Source organism: Protopterus annectens, chromosome 13.part0 (assembly GCF_019279795.1).
Source record: "Protopterus annectens isolate FY-2018-M chromosome 13.part0, PAN1.0, whole genome shotgun sequence".
Lineage (NCBI taxonomy): Eukaryota > Metazoa > Chordata > Ceratodontiformes > Protopteridae > Protopterus > Protopterus annectens.
This window is the reverse complement of record NC_056747.1, coordinates 887531578-887549955: the sequence shown is the minus strand read 5'-3', so window position 1 is coordinate 887549955 and position 18378 is coordinate 887531578. Positions and strand designations below refer to the sequence as shown.

At 40.4% G+C, this 18378-nt stretch overlaps 1 protein-coding gene across 1 annotated transcript in view; it reads left to right on the top strand.

Moving 5' to 3' along the window:
* Positions 1 to 18378, top strand: part of NF1 (neurofibromin 1) — a 5218972-nt gene that overhangs the window by 4836330 nt on the left and 364264 nt on the right. Inside the window, exon 55 of the mRNA XM_044054637.1 lies at positions 3829 to 3875. Within this exon, the coding sequence (XP_043910572.1) occupies positions 3829 to 3875 (47 nt within the window). The remainder of the gene's footprint in view (positions 1 to 3828; positions 3876 to 18378) is intronic.

The window sequence follows — 18378 nt, the reverse complement described above, 5'->3', positions numbered from 1 at the left end:
GCCTTCTCAGTCCAAACCCAGAAACAGCAGACCACCTAGGTTACAGTCTCAGGCTACGCACAGGCCTAAGCAGTAGGGGGTTTCCACTTCCAAAGCAGAGAGTAGTAAGTCACCCCCTACAGAAAAATGCCACAATGACTTAACCTTAACCCTTCAAAGCCATGCTCAACTGCCTGCTCCCTTAGGAGGAAAGCTCGCCCTGCATGCAAAAAACTGGGAAGTCATTACCCAGGACAAATGGGTTTTGAATATAGTTTCCCAAGGATACAGATTCCACTTCCACACCCTACCAACCCCAAACGGTTGGCCAGACCTACCCCCAAATCAGTGGGCCGAGTCCCAACAGCAGGTTCTCTCTCTTCTAAGTATCAGGGCTATTCAGCATGTCCCAGCAGAACAAAAGGGACAAGGTTTTTATTCAAGACTTTTCTTGGTACCCAGAAAAGACAGCTCCTGGCGTCCTATCCTGGACCTCTCTCTATTCTAAACACCTTTCTGGTAATCCCAAAATTCAAAATGCTAACACTTCAACAGCTGCTTCCTATGCTAGGCAAAGATGCCTGGTTGGCAACCTTAGACTTAAAGGAAGCTTACCTGCATATTCCAATAAGGGAATCTTGCAGGAAATAGCTATGCTTCAGGGCAGGCTCCATGCACTATCAGTTCTCTGCATTTCCCTTTGGCTTATCTACTGCACCCAGGGTGTTCACAAACTGTCTAGCTCCAGCCATTGCATTTTGCAGGCAGAGAAATATTCAAATATATCCATACTTGGACGATTGTCTGGTTCAGGCAGAAAGTCATGACTTGCTATTAAAACATCTGGCATTTGTAAAGAAACTTCTAACCTCACTGGGGTGCACCATAAATGAAAAGAAATCTCATCTATTACCCTGCCAACAAATTGTATTCCTGGGAGCAAGCTTGAACACAACTTCCCAGATGACTTTCCTCACTCCAGGGAAACAAGTTTATTTGACAACTTACTTCAAACTATTGGGCACAAAGACCCAGCTATCTGCAAGGAACGTTCTGCAAGCCCTGGGGTTCATGGCCTCTTGCATTCTACTAATTCCATATGCAAGACTGCATATGAGGAAACTACAATGATATCTAAAAAGCCTATGGTGTCAACATTCTCAGGACCTGGAATCAGTGATTCACATCATTCCTTGTATAAAAACAGAGTTCCTTTGGTGGGCAGAGGCCTGCTACCTCAACAAGGTGCTCCCTTTCACTCAACCCCCTGCTGCCCAAACCCTAACAACAGATGCATCAGACTATGCATGGGGGGGGCTCACTTGGCAGGGCAGTGCATTGGGGGCAAATGGAATCCAAGACAGATGCACCAAAAAGAAATGTTAGCTGTACAGAATTCCCTGACAGCCTTCAAAAACTGCATTCTTCCAGGACAACTATTGGTAAAGACAGACAACACCACAGTTATATGGTACATAAGCAAGCAGGGGGGAACCCACTCATACCCTCTCTGCAGACTAGCCATGGCTCTGTGGAACACAGCCTTGAACTACCAAGTGCACCTACAAGCTCAATTCCTGCCAGGCAAGCTAAATTCAGTGGCAGACGACCTAAGCAGAAATCTCATGGACCCACACGAATGGAAACTGGAGCCAAAAATATTCAACCTCTTGAGGAACAAGTGTGGGATTCCAGAGGTAGACCTGTTTGCCTCTTCTCAGAACTACCAATTGGACAAATTCTGCACAAGGACTTCCCACAGTCTATCTTGGAAAGTGGATGCCCTGTCCTTTACCTAAGAAAGCCTCTCAGTTTATGCCTTTCCCCCTCTGCCTCTCCTCTCGAAGGTTCTGCAAAAGATCAAACAGGACAAGCCAAGGACAATACTGATTGCAGCAGACTGGCCACACCAGCACTGGTACCCCTCTTGCACAGTATGACACTGCTGGAACCATGGCACCTGCCTCAGACCCCTTCCCTGCTGTCCCAGCAGGCGGGCCAGATTCTGCACCCTCAGCTCCATACCCTGAACCTTGCAGCCTGGCTAATTCCTTGAGCTCTCCAATAGCATCCCTCAGTAAGCAGGTGCTAGATGTCATTCTGGAGGCAAGGAGGCCTAGTACTAGAAAATCCTATGCTGAAAAGTGGAAAAGATACTGTTCCTGGAGCCAGACTCAGGGGATGGGCACAACGGTGCCCAGCTTACCTCATAATATGCAGTACTTAACAAAAATGCTCCACAAGGGCTTATCCTTCTCGTCAGTTAAAATTCATGCCTCTGCCATTTCAGCACATTTTAACACTGAGCCACCCCTCTTCTCTCACCCCCTGCTAAAGCAATTCCTTAGAGGGGGCAAAAATGTTAGACCCCCCCCCCCCCAGGAGAGCCCCTACTCCAGCCTGGGACCTTAACTTTGTATTGGAAAAGCTCACTCTCCCTCCCTTTGAGCCAGCTGCAACTGCAGAGTTGAAATTCCTTTCTTGGAAAACAGCCAAACAGGCGGTGGATCCCTTCATTATCTTCCATGCAGATAGGGTCTCCCTCAGGATGAATCATTCCTTTATGCCCAAGGAGGTGTCTAGTGTATCCCTAAATCAATCCATTCATTTGCCTACTTTTTTCCCTAATCCACAAAACAAAGGAGAAGGAGAACGAATTCTGCACTCTCTGGATGTGCACAGACAACTTATTTGGACAGGACTAAACCTCTCAGAAAATCTGAACAGCTGCTAGATGGCTTTGCTGCAGGGGCAGATGGAAGGCCATTTCAAAGCAAACCATTTCTAAATGGACAGCCCATTGCATTAAATTCTGCTACAAGCACCATGGAAAACCTACACCACAGGGGATAAGATCACATTCCACCAGGGCTGCATCTACCTCTACAGCCCTTCTCAGAGGAGTCCCTAGCAGGGACAGTCCTAGAAGCTGCTATCTGGAGCTCTGTACATACTTTCACCAAGCATTACCACATGCTTATTTTTTCTAAATCCAGAGCTTATTTTGCCACTGCAGTCTTGCAGGGCTTAATAGCCGGCCCTAATGCTCTCTAACTTCCTCCTCCCTTCCTTAGCTTTGGGAATCAACCCAAATGTGATGACTGCAACAGTGAAACACGAAGAACATACTACAGTTGTGCACACTTACCATAAATGTAGATGTTCAAGTGTGTTCACTGTTGCAGTCCTGGTTACCCTCCCTCCAGCCCCCTGACTTCTCTTGGCTCTACCTATCCTTCTTGTTTGGTGTATTTAAGTTTTCTGGTGTATTTGCTTTTTGATGGAGGTGTACCATAACGTGTAATTGCTTCCTATTGTGGGGGCACCTGACATCTGGTGCAAGAAAAACTGATGTAATGGCATCGGCTGCATGTTTTATACCCCTGATGACCTGACGTCAAGGAAGAAGTGACAGCAACTGATGCAGGAATCCAAGACTCTGGTATTCAGACTGGCTGAGGGCTACCTGCAGTCAGATAACCCAAATGTGATGACTGCAACAGTGAATACACTCGAACATCTACATTTATCGTAAGTGTACACAACTGTACTTTTCTTGGAAGTGGGTGTTCTGGGTCAGAGCTAGGTATCTGTCTCTGCAGTATGCAGCCAGCAGTGTCTGTTTATGGTGAGTGCCTGTCAGTTGTAGTTTTATAGCCTACATTGCTGATCCCATAGATTGTTTTCTTTTCCCGGTAGTAGCAACAGATCTTCCAAGGAAAATTGTACTGTTTCGAAGTATTTAATTCTCATTTAATACAAAACATTATTCTTTGCTAAGGATATGTATCAAATAGTTGCAGTCAAATATCAAAATTAATTTCATGTTTTTATTCTTTACTCGTACAGGTTTTGGTTTCAATGGGTTATGGAGGTTTGCTGGACCATTTTCAAAGGTAAGACAGCAGTTGCAAAAAGGGCTTTTGTTGGTCATTAGGTATTTATTTATTTTTGTTTAGTGCTGAGTTATATTCATTTCTGAACAAACATCATGGAAAGTGTTCTGTCTGTCCTTCGTAGTTCATTTTTGCATGTAATACCATCCCTTAATCTTTGTAATCTCATATATTTGAGAGACAGCTGCTTTTCTTGGAATAAACTTCAGTGAGGGAGATTGCTTCAAATTTCAGATATGTTAGAAAGAAACATTTTATCTGATGATGTCAATTTTCATTATCTCCTCAACTGATGGGGTCGGATCCGAGGACTCACCCATTGGTAAAACTCTTGACAACCAAAAACTCTCGAGCTTTTCCCTTACCCACAATGCACCAACCCCAGTTACCCCAGATTTCCTTTGCTGCTTCAAGCAAAAGACTCCCCTCTCTCTCTTGAGCATTTGTCAGATAAGTGTCATATTTTTTCAGTTCCTTGTTTTTAAAACTTTTTATATTACTATCCCTTATCTTCGTTTATATATTTCCTGTTGTTTCTTGCAATTTCTTTTTCTTCTATCGTACAATTATTTTCTCTACCTCTTAGACACTGTTAGTGTCTTCCTTCCCTCTACAACACTGTTGTAGCTTACTTACCATTGTTAGTATTTCCATGTCTTTTTTCTCTTATTTCCCTATCTTAAAAAAAAAAAAAGAAAAGAAAAAGTTACCTTCTCTGTCTTATTATATTGTTAATGGTTATTTTGATTGGTGATGGCAGATAAAACAGCAGGCTTTAAAAAATGTATGGTGTGGGCACAAGCTGCCACTTTCCGATGCCCACACACTTTGTGTACATTGTGTAGGTCCTCTCCATTTGCAAGAGGATTGCTCAATATGTCATGGCTTTAATCCTCGCTCGTTAGAATGAAAAAATAAACTGCTTCATTTGGAGAGGCTATATCGGAGGGTACTTCTTCCTCGAAAACAAAAACTACAACAATTACAAAATCCTCTTCTGCAAAGTCATCTTCTTCCTCCTCAGCTTCGGACTCCTCAAGAAAGAGGTCTCATAAGGACCAAGTCTCAACCACAGATCAGAAAAAGGCAAAAACTCAAGGTCATGGTAAGGAAAAATTATGGGATCCGATGCCTCCTAAGTCAGATCCGATGAAGTCAAAGCTTGCGGATCTGTCTTTGTCTGAGCCAGTGCAATCCAAACCTTACTTTCTGACTGCCAAATTGATACCTAGAAAAGGTACTCTCAATCACTGGAATCCGATTGTTGACAGGGTACCTTCTCCATTCTTAGAAAGACCCAGGTCTCTTTCCATATACTGCACTCGTTCTTCCAGAACCTTACAGAAAAAGATGTAGAGAGACTGGTGAAGAAGATTCTCTTGACACAGAGCCAGATTAGGTTTCCTTCGGCTTCTACTCCTCTGGGTCAGGAGATCTGTATATCTACTACTTCCCCTTTACAGTTTCCTCCTCTGATTCTTGTAGCTTCAGAATCTTTGGATCTGAGTCATCCAGATCAGTCTGGCTTGGACCGGAGGATAACTTTATCCTTAGATCCGAGATCTTCTCTGAGGGCTCCAGTCCCATTGGATCCAGAGAGCTCCCAGAGCTGTAGTTTACCTGTCAGATCCAAGGTGTTGCATTCAACTCTGAAGCTTTTGGAGGCATCTCATCACATCTTAGCATCGGCACTGGAAAGCTCGGCTCCAACTATCATCTTGAAGGTTTTGCTGTCGGAGTAGGGGAGGCCTATGATTCAGAAGTTTATCTTCTCGCATCCAAAGTCCTCTGTCTGCCTCCAAGCTGCTCTGCCTTCAGGGCTGTGAAGTGAATATTTTCTGTCTCAACAGTTCTGATGGTTCCTTTCCCTTTAGATCCTAAGTCTTCTGCCATGATGTCTCGGTGCTCAGAGCTTCGCCGTCTCCTTCCACAGGGACAGCCAATACCAAAACCCCAGGCTCCTGCCCTGGGAATTGTAATCTCCTCTTCTGATACCTTCCTAGAGCACCCCAGGAGGTCCTTAAGAAGAGGGTGTGTGAGAGGAAACAGACTCCCCGGAGGAGTCCATCACTGAAGGCACAGATTTCGATGAAGGCGAAGGGTCCCCTTGATCACCTCCTGAAGATGTCTCCAAAGGAGACATCCTAGAAATCGTTAAGCAGAGAGGTGGTTGGATGTCCATCAACCCTACATCTGAGGAATCTGTTCTCCTAGACGCTTTTGGTACTGGACCCACTACCTTCTCTGTCCACCAATGAGCTCATTGACTTGATCTTACTGCGGGAGTGGAAGGACCCTGACACCATAGAGTCCATTCATCGCAGACCAGGTAGGATAATGGCATCACCTGCGCATAGGCAGTTTTGGGGAGGGAGTTTCTGTTGATGCCATGGTTGTTGCGATGGCCACCAAAAAGGAACTAGCTGAGGAAAGTTCCACTGTCCATCCCCCAAACAGGGAGTCACTGACAGTGGACTTATTTAGGAAGTATGTGTATGATTCAGCAACCTTCGCTTTGAGGTCTGTCACACTTTACTAGGCTACAGAGGGATTTGATCAAGGAGTTATCAAATACCCTCTAGGGTAAGGCCGCAGACAAAATTCTGAAGTAATTGGGGTTGGTGCATTGTGGGTAAATAGAAGCTCAGGAGTTTTTGGTTGCCACAAGCTTTAGCAATGGCTGAGTTGGATCCAAGGGATTGGATCGGAACCCATAAGTTTAAGAATGAAAATGGGCAACACAGATGGAACATTGTAGTGAATACATAACTTCTTTATTTGCATCATATTCCAGTGTTTCCACTGCTTTTGAAACTGTCTGTTTCTTCATACATTTCATAGCATTTGATGAGCTCTGTATTTTGCAGAGAAAGGTACCTTTGTAATAAAGGGCCACTTTCACTGTGATGCATGGCTCGGTTCTGAGAACAATTCTAGACAGAGATGTCAGACAGTGTTGTGTTAATATATATGGAGAACTAAATGGCAGCATCATTAGTTTACTTTCAAGTGAAACTTTGTATCTGTATGAGCCTCTGATCCATCACCATCCACAAAAGCCCAAAATAATTTTTTTAGTCATTTATAAAATGGTCTTCTTCACTATAAAAATCATTCACAAGTAGATATGATGTTCTGATTAAAACATGAATAACTAGCATGAGGCACAAGAACTAAGTGAAGTACTCTCAAAAACATTTCTAAACCTCTGCAAAGATGGGTTTAAGGAACCTTCTAAGGCTTTCTAAAGAGCAGCAGTCCCAAAGCCACTGAGGTAATTAATTCTACATGAATGGTGCATGAGAAGGCAAGCAGCGTTACTGAAGCATCTTGTTAGTCTCAGAACTGCTAGTGGCCCCAGAGAGCCTGAACCAGAAAGCAGTGCACTCAGCAACTCTTTCAAATAGGTGGGATCTAAACTGTTGTAGGGAACATAAAAACACGACTGAAAATTTGAATTCTGTGTGTGATTTTATCAGCAGTCCGTGCATGTCCTGCCGAGTGGGAGTAATGCGACAAATAAAAAACTCATGTTTTTTGAAACAGCTCTTCAAAAGTCACATGTTCAGTAAGCCTTTTCTTCTTTTCAGACACTGCTTTTTGCAATTGTACCAGCTCATGTGAATAACAAGTTAACGCTCCTTCTTTTTTAAGACTTGTTATTTGATTGCATATATACCATCTAATGCACTAGTGCTTAAAATAACTGAAACACTGATTTATTTTTTTCTCTAAATTACTGGAAGCCATCTTCTGAATAAGGGCTGAAGCTTGTAACTGCTTTTCACTGAACAACTGCAAAATTCTTCCCAGCCTGTATTTTCCCTTTACCTTTCTAGTTGATTTTGTTATTTTTTTCCATATTTCTTGTTAAAGTGATCAAGGTCTTCACCTCCGATGTGCAAGGTGCAAGGTTCAAGCTTGACCTCTGGCCAATGCCATTTTGTAGTTTGCATGTTCTTTCTGTGTCTCTATGGGGTTTTTCCACCTCCCAAAAAAATACTGAGGGTTTCCATGTCAAACTCTGCAATGAACTGAGCCGTTGGCAGCAGCACAGACTCTACACGGTGTTCTACAGGGGCAGAGTCATTTTGACTAACTGCTTTGGGCATCTAGGTGCACAGTATCCTCAGAATAGGACAACATGGATCCAGAGTGCATGCCATGGCAGGGCTAGCCACTTGATGGAGCAGTATATGTGGTGATTCAATCATGTTGACTAATATCGCCAAATGGGCATGGGTATTTGCCGGTGCTAAGTGGGTTGATGACCCAGCCTACTGAGGCCTATACCAAGGACTCATGTTAGCAAGTGAGAGGGGTGTATGTGCCCCTATTGGCTAGTGTGTGCTTGCCATAAAGCCCAGCATCCCTGGGTCAATAAGCTGCTTGTTGGCCGGTGTCCAGTTGCCCAGCCTGGGTTACGTATGATAGCCCTGTTGAGCAAAAGCTGGAAATAAAACAAATCAACCTGCCAAACATGAACTAAGAATTGGAATTACCACACTCAGTGTAGGTTCACTGACAACGGAGCTTAAATGTAGATGAGGTGATGGTATGGAGGAGGCTGGATATCCTTTGTATCCCAGAGACAAAATAGAAAGGCAGTGCAGCCAAGCCATTTGGCTTGAGATCCAGAGTCTACTACTCAGGAGGATAACAGGCTAGAAATGGCATAAGAATTGTGGTGAGAGAGAGGCTTCAGAAGGCATTGAGGGATGTTGTCAGAATTAGTGAAAGATACAAGATAATCATACCTCTCAACTGTACTGAATCCCTTGGTACTTACTGGTTTTGAGGGCAAAATAATGGGGTGCCATGAATTTCCAAGTGGCCCCTTCAATTCCTGATTTTTTTTTCTATGACATACAGTTTTAAGTTATGGCTGATGTCTACCTCCGCAAGCCTTAAAAAAATGGGTGACCGAAGATGCATGCTACATTATATTATTTATCGTCAGATAACATAAGACGTTGGCAAACACTTCCCTCTAACACTTGCATTTCTGCTTAAATTCAACCACAGTGAAAACTGAGCTCTGTATAAGCAAGATATTTACAGAAAAAAAGCCAAGCTCAGACTATTCCTTTCCATGCACATTTTCCATTCACTCTGTATATTGCCTTGAAGCATTTGCAGTAACCCCCTCCTCCTCCTCCTACGATTTGTCAATCCTTTTAATTCCACAAATACATGTGTTATAACCATCACAAATAAATAAAAAATGAAGTAAATAAGTAGAATAAAAAATACAAAGACACCCCCCCCCCTTTCCTTTTCCCCATTCAATTCATCTGGTATCACTCAGTCCCAACCTCCTGTAAGTTGAGCCTCTCTCTCACCACCAGAAGCTTTTTACATTTTTCCATCTCCCTACTGCTTTTCTTGCCTGGTGCCTACAAAATGATCAGTAAAAGGATCTCTTACTTTGTCTTTCTGTGTTTGTCTTTCTTTGCCACTCATTCCACAAATGACCGCAAGCTTAAACATGATCCGAATTTCTCTTGCTTAACATGAGAAAAGCTGCTAGATCAGGAATATCTCCAATCTGCTATTTGCACCACGTTGATCATCATGAGAGCTGTTGGGCGCAGTGGTTCTAGCAGAAGTTTATGCCCAACCAGGTAAAACTCCAGGGTAATCGCACCTCATTTAGAGAGGAACATTAACCTCAGCTAAGTCTAGCAAACCAAGACACCAAATCTGTGAAAAATAAGTGGTGTGTATATATATATATATATATATATATATATGTGTGTGTGTATATATATATATATATATATATGTGTGTGTGTGTGTGTATTTATATGTATTATATAAAAATGGCACTGTTATATGTCCAGTGCGGCTGGCATTATTTTTTATATTTTCTTTTCGTCTAGGATCTTAAATACAAGGAAGAGAGCACATTTTATTCACATTCTGACTCGCATGCAAAGCACAGACACACTCAGTGTAGTATTTCTGAGGCTAATACAGGCAACCATTACTTAAGCATGTTTTGCAGTGCTCAGGGCAGTGCACTTTGGTTATTTTTTTTTCCCCTGAAATATATGCTTCACATTTGATTTAGCAGCAATAGTTGTCTGTGAATGGCATGGCTTCTTTTCTTTTCTTTTTCAAGGAAATTATTCTTAAATATGACGTGTATTGCCGGAAACATGTAAAGGTAGCTTTATTTGTGTGCAAGCATAAACAGGGCATTAGATCAGCTGCTGTTTTCCTGAATAAGAGTCTGGATCAAAAAGTTTGTGCATTAATGCCTTAATGGTATATAATGGGTCTGTTAGGCTGTAGACCAGACGTAGGTGCACTTAATAGCACAGAAGAAAGAAGGAAGTGTAGTTACTCTGTCGATTGCATTTTGTTTTAGATACTAACTCAGAGAACAGGTGTTTGATACTAGTACAGAGATCTAACCCTAAGGGTGGGTAGACATTCACCATATTGAACAGATTGTTTTACATAGTGGGCTGTGGGCTCTTGGCTGGACTTAATATGGAATTGGTTTAAAGCGGAGAATTTGAAAGGAGGTTACTGTCTTTCTTGCACTATGTTTTCATTTCCTGTGGATATGAGAGACATGTTGACTTGACATGACATGAGTTATTTAAAAGTATTTTGCAGTGAAAGAAGTGGTGGTACTTTGGCTGGTAGAGTTTTATATTTTCGATATTCAGTATGTAAACTTAACTTTTGGAAGTGCAGCTTTTCTTTATGATATCTTCGCAGTGGTGCAGCAGTTTGCATTGTCGATCCCCTCACAGCAAGAGGTTCTCTGGTTCTATTCTTGTATGGGGGTGCCTTCTGTGTGGAGTCTGCATGTCCTCCCTGCATTCGTGTGGGTTTCCTCCCACGTTACAAAGACATGTGTCTGGAGCATCTCTCCCTGGGCCTCTGCTGAAAATTGACTCGTTCTAAATCTGACGTTCCCGCAGTAAACAAATGTTAAATAAAATAAAGTAAATTATGATCAAGTATGCATACCACGCAAATGAATTCTCAAGAAAAAGAATATGATTCTGACTTTGTTGTTTTGTAGATTGTTTTTAACCATTAAAGATGTTTAATGTATTTCAAGGAATTCAAGGGCAAAAGATAGCCTAGAAATGTTTCACAGCTGTAAGCGCTATGGTTGTTGGGATGTGTGAATGACTGGCATTCACCATATTGAACAGTGGGCTCTGCTCTGGACTGGACTTGATATGGAACTGGTTTAACATGGGGAATTTGAAAAGAGATTGCTGTCTTTCTTGCACTACTTTTTAAATTTCCTGTGGATATGAGAGACATGTTAACGTGAGTTATTTAAAAGTATTTTGCAATGAAAGAAGTGGTGGTACTTTAGCTGGTAAAGTTTGACATTTTAATATGCAATAAATGTAAACTAACTTTTGGAAGTTCATCTTTTCTTTCTGTTAACTTCATTACAATTGAGTATGCATACCATGCAAATTAATCCTCAAGAAAAAGAAATGTATTCTGACTCTGACTTTGTTGTTTTGTAGACTTTATTTTTAAACCATTAAAGATCTTTAATGTATTTCAAGGAATTCTTGACACTGAATTTTAAGTGGCTTCTTTGTGGGGTGCATTGCGCTATTCAACGTATTCTAGTCTTTCTACAGATCAGATTTAATAGCTTTTGTAGATTACACGGATCCTAGCCTGCCAGTCTAAGGAAAGAGATCGAGTTATTATGTGGCTTCTATCTGGATGGACTAGAATAAATGAAACAAGGAAATTAGTAGAAAGCCTGTTGAGATATTTGTGACATTTATATTTTGTTTGTTTTTCACCTAGAAGAAAATGTTAGAAGGATATGTTTCAGACATAATTTGTTGAGGCCATGACTAACCACTCAATTTCTCAGAGCAAGAAACCTGGACATAGCCAAAAAAAAAAATTGTAGGGTCAGAAGTTTGGACGGTACAAAAATGAATGATGTAATGTATAGGGCCCTGGAATATTATGATTGCAACTCCACAGGGGTGGTATACATTATAGGATGTGGTTGTGTGAGACAGAGATGGTATATAGGCCAAACAACTAGAAAGGTCAAGCTTAGAATTCTTGAACATTTGGGTGACATAAGACACAAAAGAATGGAAAGTCCTGTTGCCAAACATTTTTGTGAACAACATAAGGGGGTCCCTGAGGGATTTATATTTTGTGTGTTGGGTAGGCCCAATGCTTTTGGAAATGAAGCAGCTTTTCGTGATAAATTATTACAAATGGAATCTAGGTTTATTCTCAACTATAAAACTTTGGTTTCCGAATGGAATGAACATGGAAATCTAGAATGAATATTTCCACATATTTCTCAGAATAATAATAATCTATTTTAGAAAAAACATACTTTTTAGAAAGAATCTATGTTTGATGTATGAATTCCAAATTTTGTAAAAATGTGCAATAATAGATGTCATAATAACATTTAGGAATGTGGTTATTTATTAATAATAGCTTAGGTGGATTAAAAATGTTCATATATAACTGATAGTACATTTAATGAAGTCAGAAATTATGAATGTGAATGAAGTCAGTATTTCTAAAGTGAAATGGTATGGTTGAGTTAATAATTAAATTAATAAATTGCTAAACTAGGGAGCATTAATTATGTAATTAAATGCATTATAAAAGGGGTGGTGTTTGATGTTGTAAAATGTATTCCAGGAGAAGGCGAAGGCCGAGGTACCAGAATTAAAAGAACCTTATCAAACATTTCAGTGTTTGTGTTCCTGTTTCGTATATTAAGCTATTTGGAGTGTTGGAGTTTTGGAGGTGTGTGTTTTTGAAGTAGATTACACGGATCCTAGCCTGCCAGTCTAAGGAAAGAGATCGAGTTATTATGTGGCTTCTATCTGGATGGACTAGAATAAATGAAACAAGGAAATTAGTAGAAAGCCTGTCGAAATATTTGTGACATTTATATTTTGTTTGTTTTTCACCTAGAAGAAAATGTTAGAAGGATATGTTTCAGACATAATTTGTTGAGGCCATGACTAACCACTCAATTTCTCAGAGCAAGAAACCTGGACATAGCCAAAAAAAAAATTGTAGGACAAAGGCCCAAGGCCCAAAAATAGGGACAGATTTTAAATATTGCTCCTGTAAACTCAGATAGTTGCTAGAACAACAGGTTTTGCATTATTATGGATTTTCTGAGGGATATGAAGTGAAGTCTGAAAGTCAAATGTCTGCCATTTATTTTGTGACTTTACGGCAAGAGGTTCTCCCGTTCGATTCTAGGCTGGAGTGCGGGGAGTGCCTTCGGTGTGGAGTCGGCATGTCCTCCCCGCGGTTGGGTGGGCGTTCGAAAGACATGCATAAATGGGCGTGCCTTCGTTGAAGGTTGAACGTCGAGCTGGCACCTCGGCGTTCGTGAAAATCTACTGCCAATCATTAGCGGACCGGAGTTCCGCTGTGGCGACCCCTAACTGGGAAAAGCCGAAAGACAACAACATTCTTCATGACAGTATCCCACAACTCCATTGGAGTGAGTGGGGCTATATGATTATATATGTAAATTTTATGTTAATCAGTATCCTGATTTTGACCAGTTGTTCCTACTTTTCATGGGCCTTTGTCCAGATTTTTGATATTTCCTCTAAAAACATAGAATGCCACAACCAGGAAAAGAGCAGAATGCCAACCAAGGACAAGAGTTTTTTTATTAATACAATCGTTCTGGTACCTCGGCTTCTTGCCTTCTATTGGAACATTTTTTTAAAAAAATTCAAGTCCTTAATATACCCGCACCAACGTGATTACAGTCAGTCTAGCAATGTTCCAATTAATTAAACAGTTAAGCACAAAATCAAGCAAAAAAAATCACAGACTTAATATTTTATATAGATATAAATATAAATATACTTCCTTAAGAAAAACATTTACTTTAATAAAAGAGCAGATTCCAAGCACATACCAAACATTTACCAAGCATGCCAAATGTATGTACAACACAAAAATAATCAAAAAAATACCAACAATAGAAATTTCAACAGTAAAAATTCTTTATATAATCTCAGAGTGAATGTGTGTACAATATGATTAACCACATTATGTTAGACTGATGTGCACTATTGTACAATTTCATAATCATTAGAATTCACAATTTTCAAATAATATTATCTAACATTGTGTGTAGAATATGTTTTTAATGTTTATAAAATTTCCTAACAGATACACAAATAAATGATGCACATTCGTACCAATGGCACATATGAATGTGCAAATAAATACATATGCATATAAATGCACATATATGCACATAAACACATATACATCCACCCCATCAAACAATACTGATGCACCCTATGTTTTAAATTGTAAAATTAAATTATTTTCCAAATTCATTCCATTTGGCTGCAGAGTGTGAAAATTAATAATGGATCTGCTCTCAAGTCTGGATAACTCAGTTCTAAAATTACCTCTCATGCCATTAGGTCATTCCAAAACACTAAAAACTAAACATTCATCCTGACCCTGATGCTTAGACAAAAAATACATGGCCACTGGGCTTTCAACCTTCCTTCTTCTAACATCACTTAGATGTTCTAACATCCGAACCAGAACCTTCCTAGTGGTCTGACCAATATACCATTGAACTGGATGACAGTTACAACCCAAAATATAAACTACACCACAACTATTACAATCATAAAATTCACAAGCTCTGTACAACTTTCCATTAATTCTGTGGTCATGCAGATTCCTAACCCGATTGCATATTGAACAATGTCCACAAGAGTGGGTACCTACTCTATTATCCAGCCTACACTGACCTACAGAGCTTATTTGTTTCTTGTTCAACAAGTCTTTGAGATTATTATACCTCCTATAAGAAAAAATGTGTTTGGGAAATAAAAATCCCACAGAGGTGTCCTCACATACTCTTTCCCATGCTTGTCTGGTTTTTCTTTCCAAGAAGGCCGAAAAGTCAGTGTATCTTGTAACAAAAAACACTTTGTCTTTTTCATCTGCGCAGTTGGTCTCTGTATGCCAGACTTCCCTTCTAGCAATGACAGTCCTCCTAATGGACCCCTCCATGTTCCCCATTGCCTTATTTTTAGCTTTTAGCAGCAAACTTTCCTCATAACCTCTAACAGATAATCTACGAAATACCTCATTTAAAAAACTTTCATACAACCTAGCATCAGAGGTATTATTGAAAATTCTCTTGAAGTCTCCAAAAGGCAAAGACTGTATGAGATGAGGTGGGTGCATACTGGAGGCATGCAAAAAATTGTTGACAGCGGTTGGCTTTCTGTAAGGTTTAAATTGGATGTTATTTTTGTTGTCCACATAAAGAACCACATCCAGAAATGTGACACTAGACTTATGAGTACCCCAAGAAAATTTTAAACCATGCGGATTGTCATTGAGACCATCCATAAAATCCATAAACCCCCTTTCATTTCCCTTGCAAATAAAAAGCAAATCATCAATGTACCTTTTATAATAAACTACATTCCTCAAAAAAATAATCCTCCAAAAACATAAACTGATTTTCAAAATCCCCCATATACATGATGGCATAAGAGGGGGCAAAGGCTGCCCCCATTGCAGTACCCCTCTTTTGCAAAAAAAATTCATTCTTCCACTTAAAATAATTGAGTCAAACAAAATTCCAAAATGGTCAAAAGAAATCCAGTACATGGTCCCTCACCCAACCGTCTGGCAACAGCTTCCATCCCCCATCTTTTTTCAATATTGGTGTATAAAGCCTTAACATCCGCCATTCCCCATAAGTAATTTTCCTTCCATTCAAGATTTATCAGGTCCTGACATATCTCCTGAGTATTTTTAACATGAGAATGTATGGTGGTTAGGTGCTTTTTAAGATGGAAATTCAAAAAAATGTTGACATTTTCCAAAAAAAGACCCTTTACCAGAAGTAATCGGCCGCCCTGGGGGTTTGACTACGTCTTTGTGAATCTCTGGCAAGGCATATAAGAAAGGATGTCTCGGTGTCTCAATAATTAACCTTTTAACATCCTTATGCCCCAAAAAAACAAGTCTCTTCCCCTCGTTCCAAAATATCTTTGAGTTCAGTTACAAACCTCTGCATGGGATTATGTTCTAACTTGACATAATATCCCTCCTCAAATAGTAACTCTGACAGCATTTCATCATATTGACTTTCATTTATTACCACCCAATTACCTCCTTTATCAACAACTCTAAATACAATCTTATCCAGGTTAGATAATCCCTGCATGGCCTGCCATTCTAATTTATTAAGATTATAAGTCTTGAAAGTTCTGATGAATTTATCATAATAACTCTCAACTTGACTACATACCAAATTTTCAAAATGTTAATAGCGCTGGGGGGCGTGAAAGTACGGTTAGAAATCAACTTGAGTAAATCTAAGTGTCCATAACCAGTGACAAACTGTTCGTTTTCAAAAAAAGCATCACTAAACCCACATTTTCCAGTCCAATACATTGTTGAACCATTTCACCATAATAAATGCTAAGATTCATTAAATCATCATCATGAGAAAAACTGTCATTTCCATTCAACTCCTCAATTATTCGCACGTTGTCACTATCACCCTTCTGTTTCATATGAAAAAACACCCTTAGATGCAACTTACAAGTTGTTTGATATTTCCAGGTTGAGAGGTACAATGATAAGTCAGACTCCAGCCTAATGATAAGACAGTATTCAATCTCAACCTATGTGCCACAACAGGGTTGTGATAGTGAAGAGAAGAGTGCATTCAGACAACAGTTGCAGAACCTAATAGATAAAGCAGGACAACATGAACTGGTGTTAATAATGGTTGACTTGAATGCACATATCAGGACAGACAAGAACAGTTTATGAGCACTTTCTGAGTCAACATGGGTGCAACAACAGGAATAAAGGAGAAGAGGCCATTCTAAACTTCTGTCTGGCAAATGGCTTAATACTAACCAACACATGATTCAGAAAGACAGTCAGTCACAAGATCACATAAAAGAGTGGCCAACATGCAACTCAAATAGACTTTCTGCCAGTAAGGAAAGAGCATTGGGATAGAATCAGTTATTACAAAGTCATCCCCAGTGAAACAGTTGGCCCGTACCATAAACCACTGTTTGCCAAAATCAGCTATAAGCAGTGGTCAGAGAAGGCTGTATGGTCAACAGAGACCAGGCTGATAACCTAGAAAATGACTGGAGAGAAAGTGCAACAGTTTAAGGAATTACTCAGGGCTCTAGCATTCCAGGAAGTGGAGAAAATAGGTGGAGTTGAATAAGAATGGCAACGCCTCAAAAAAAAAGCATGTGGGAGGACTACAGAACAGATATGTGGCCAAGCCAGCTATGGAAATAAGATATTTAAGAAAAGCTGGTGGTGAAATACAGAAGTCCAGGAAGTCATCAAAAGAAAGGAGGACTGCAGGAAAAAGTGGGATACAGAAAAGACAGACCAGGCTAGGAAGGCATACAGGTTAGCTAAAAAAAGTGGATAAAAAGGAGTTGCAATAGCAACGAACAGCATCAGAGGCACTCTACCAGCTTCTGGAAAGTGACTCAGTAGGTGGCATAAAAGAAACTATATCAGGTTACAAGGCAAAGACAGAAAGATAAAAGAAGATTGTCAGATACCCTTCATAAGGGATACCAGCAGCAACCTGTTCTCCAGTGCACAGGACATCAAAGGCATATGGAAGGAGTACTTACAGCAGCTTTTGAATGAAGAAAACCCCACAGAAGCTGTACTGTCCCAGACACAGCCTATGATGAGAGAAGAGAAGCCAAACCGTAGAAAAAGTAAGAACAGCTATAAGGAAAGTGAAGTCAGGAAAACCAGTAGACTGAGATCAGGTTACAGCAGATATGATCAAGATGCAGAGTGAGATAGGGGAGAAATGGCCCCAGAGGGTACTCATAGCAGTGTGGAGAGAAAGGTGGACTGGAGAATAAGAATACATCTGCCAGTGTACAAGAATAATGGAGACATCCACAACTGTGGGCAGTACACAAGTATCAAACTCTTGTCACATTGCATGAAAGTTCTGGAGATGGTGATTGATAAACAGATATGCAGAGCAGTAGAAAGTAAGACGGGAGGAGAGCAATTTGGATTCAGATAAGGATGCACCGCAACAGACCCATTGTTTGCAGTGATACAGATAGTTTAGAAGAAGCTAGAGAAGAGGCACGAGTCCAGTTGGTCATTCCTAGAGTTGAAAGCATATGGCAGGGTTTCAAGAAAGCTGATTTGGGCAGTCCTGCTGTGGTTTGAAGTCTCAGAAACATTGTTAGAATTAGTGCAAACTGTTTGCAAGGACCCAATGATTTAAATATGAACAGTGATTGGTCTCGCAGAGGGGGTTTCCAGTGGAAGTGGTTGCTTATCATAGTTCAACTCTGAGCCCACTGCTGTTCATACTGGTGATGGATACATTAGCGGACAGGTCAACAAACTTGCTGTATGCAGACAAGGTGGCATTACAGGCAGACGCTAAGCAAGAACTTCAGCAAAGGATATGAGAACGGAGTAC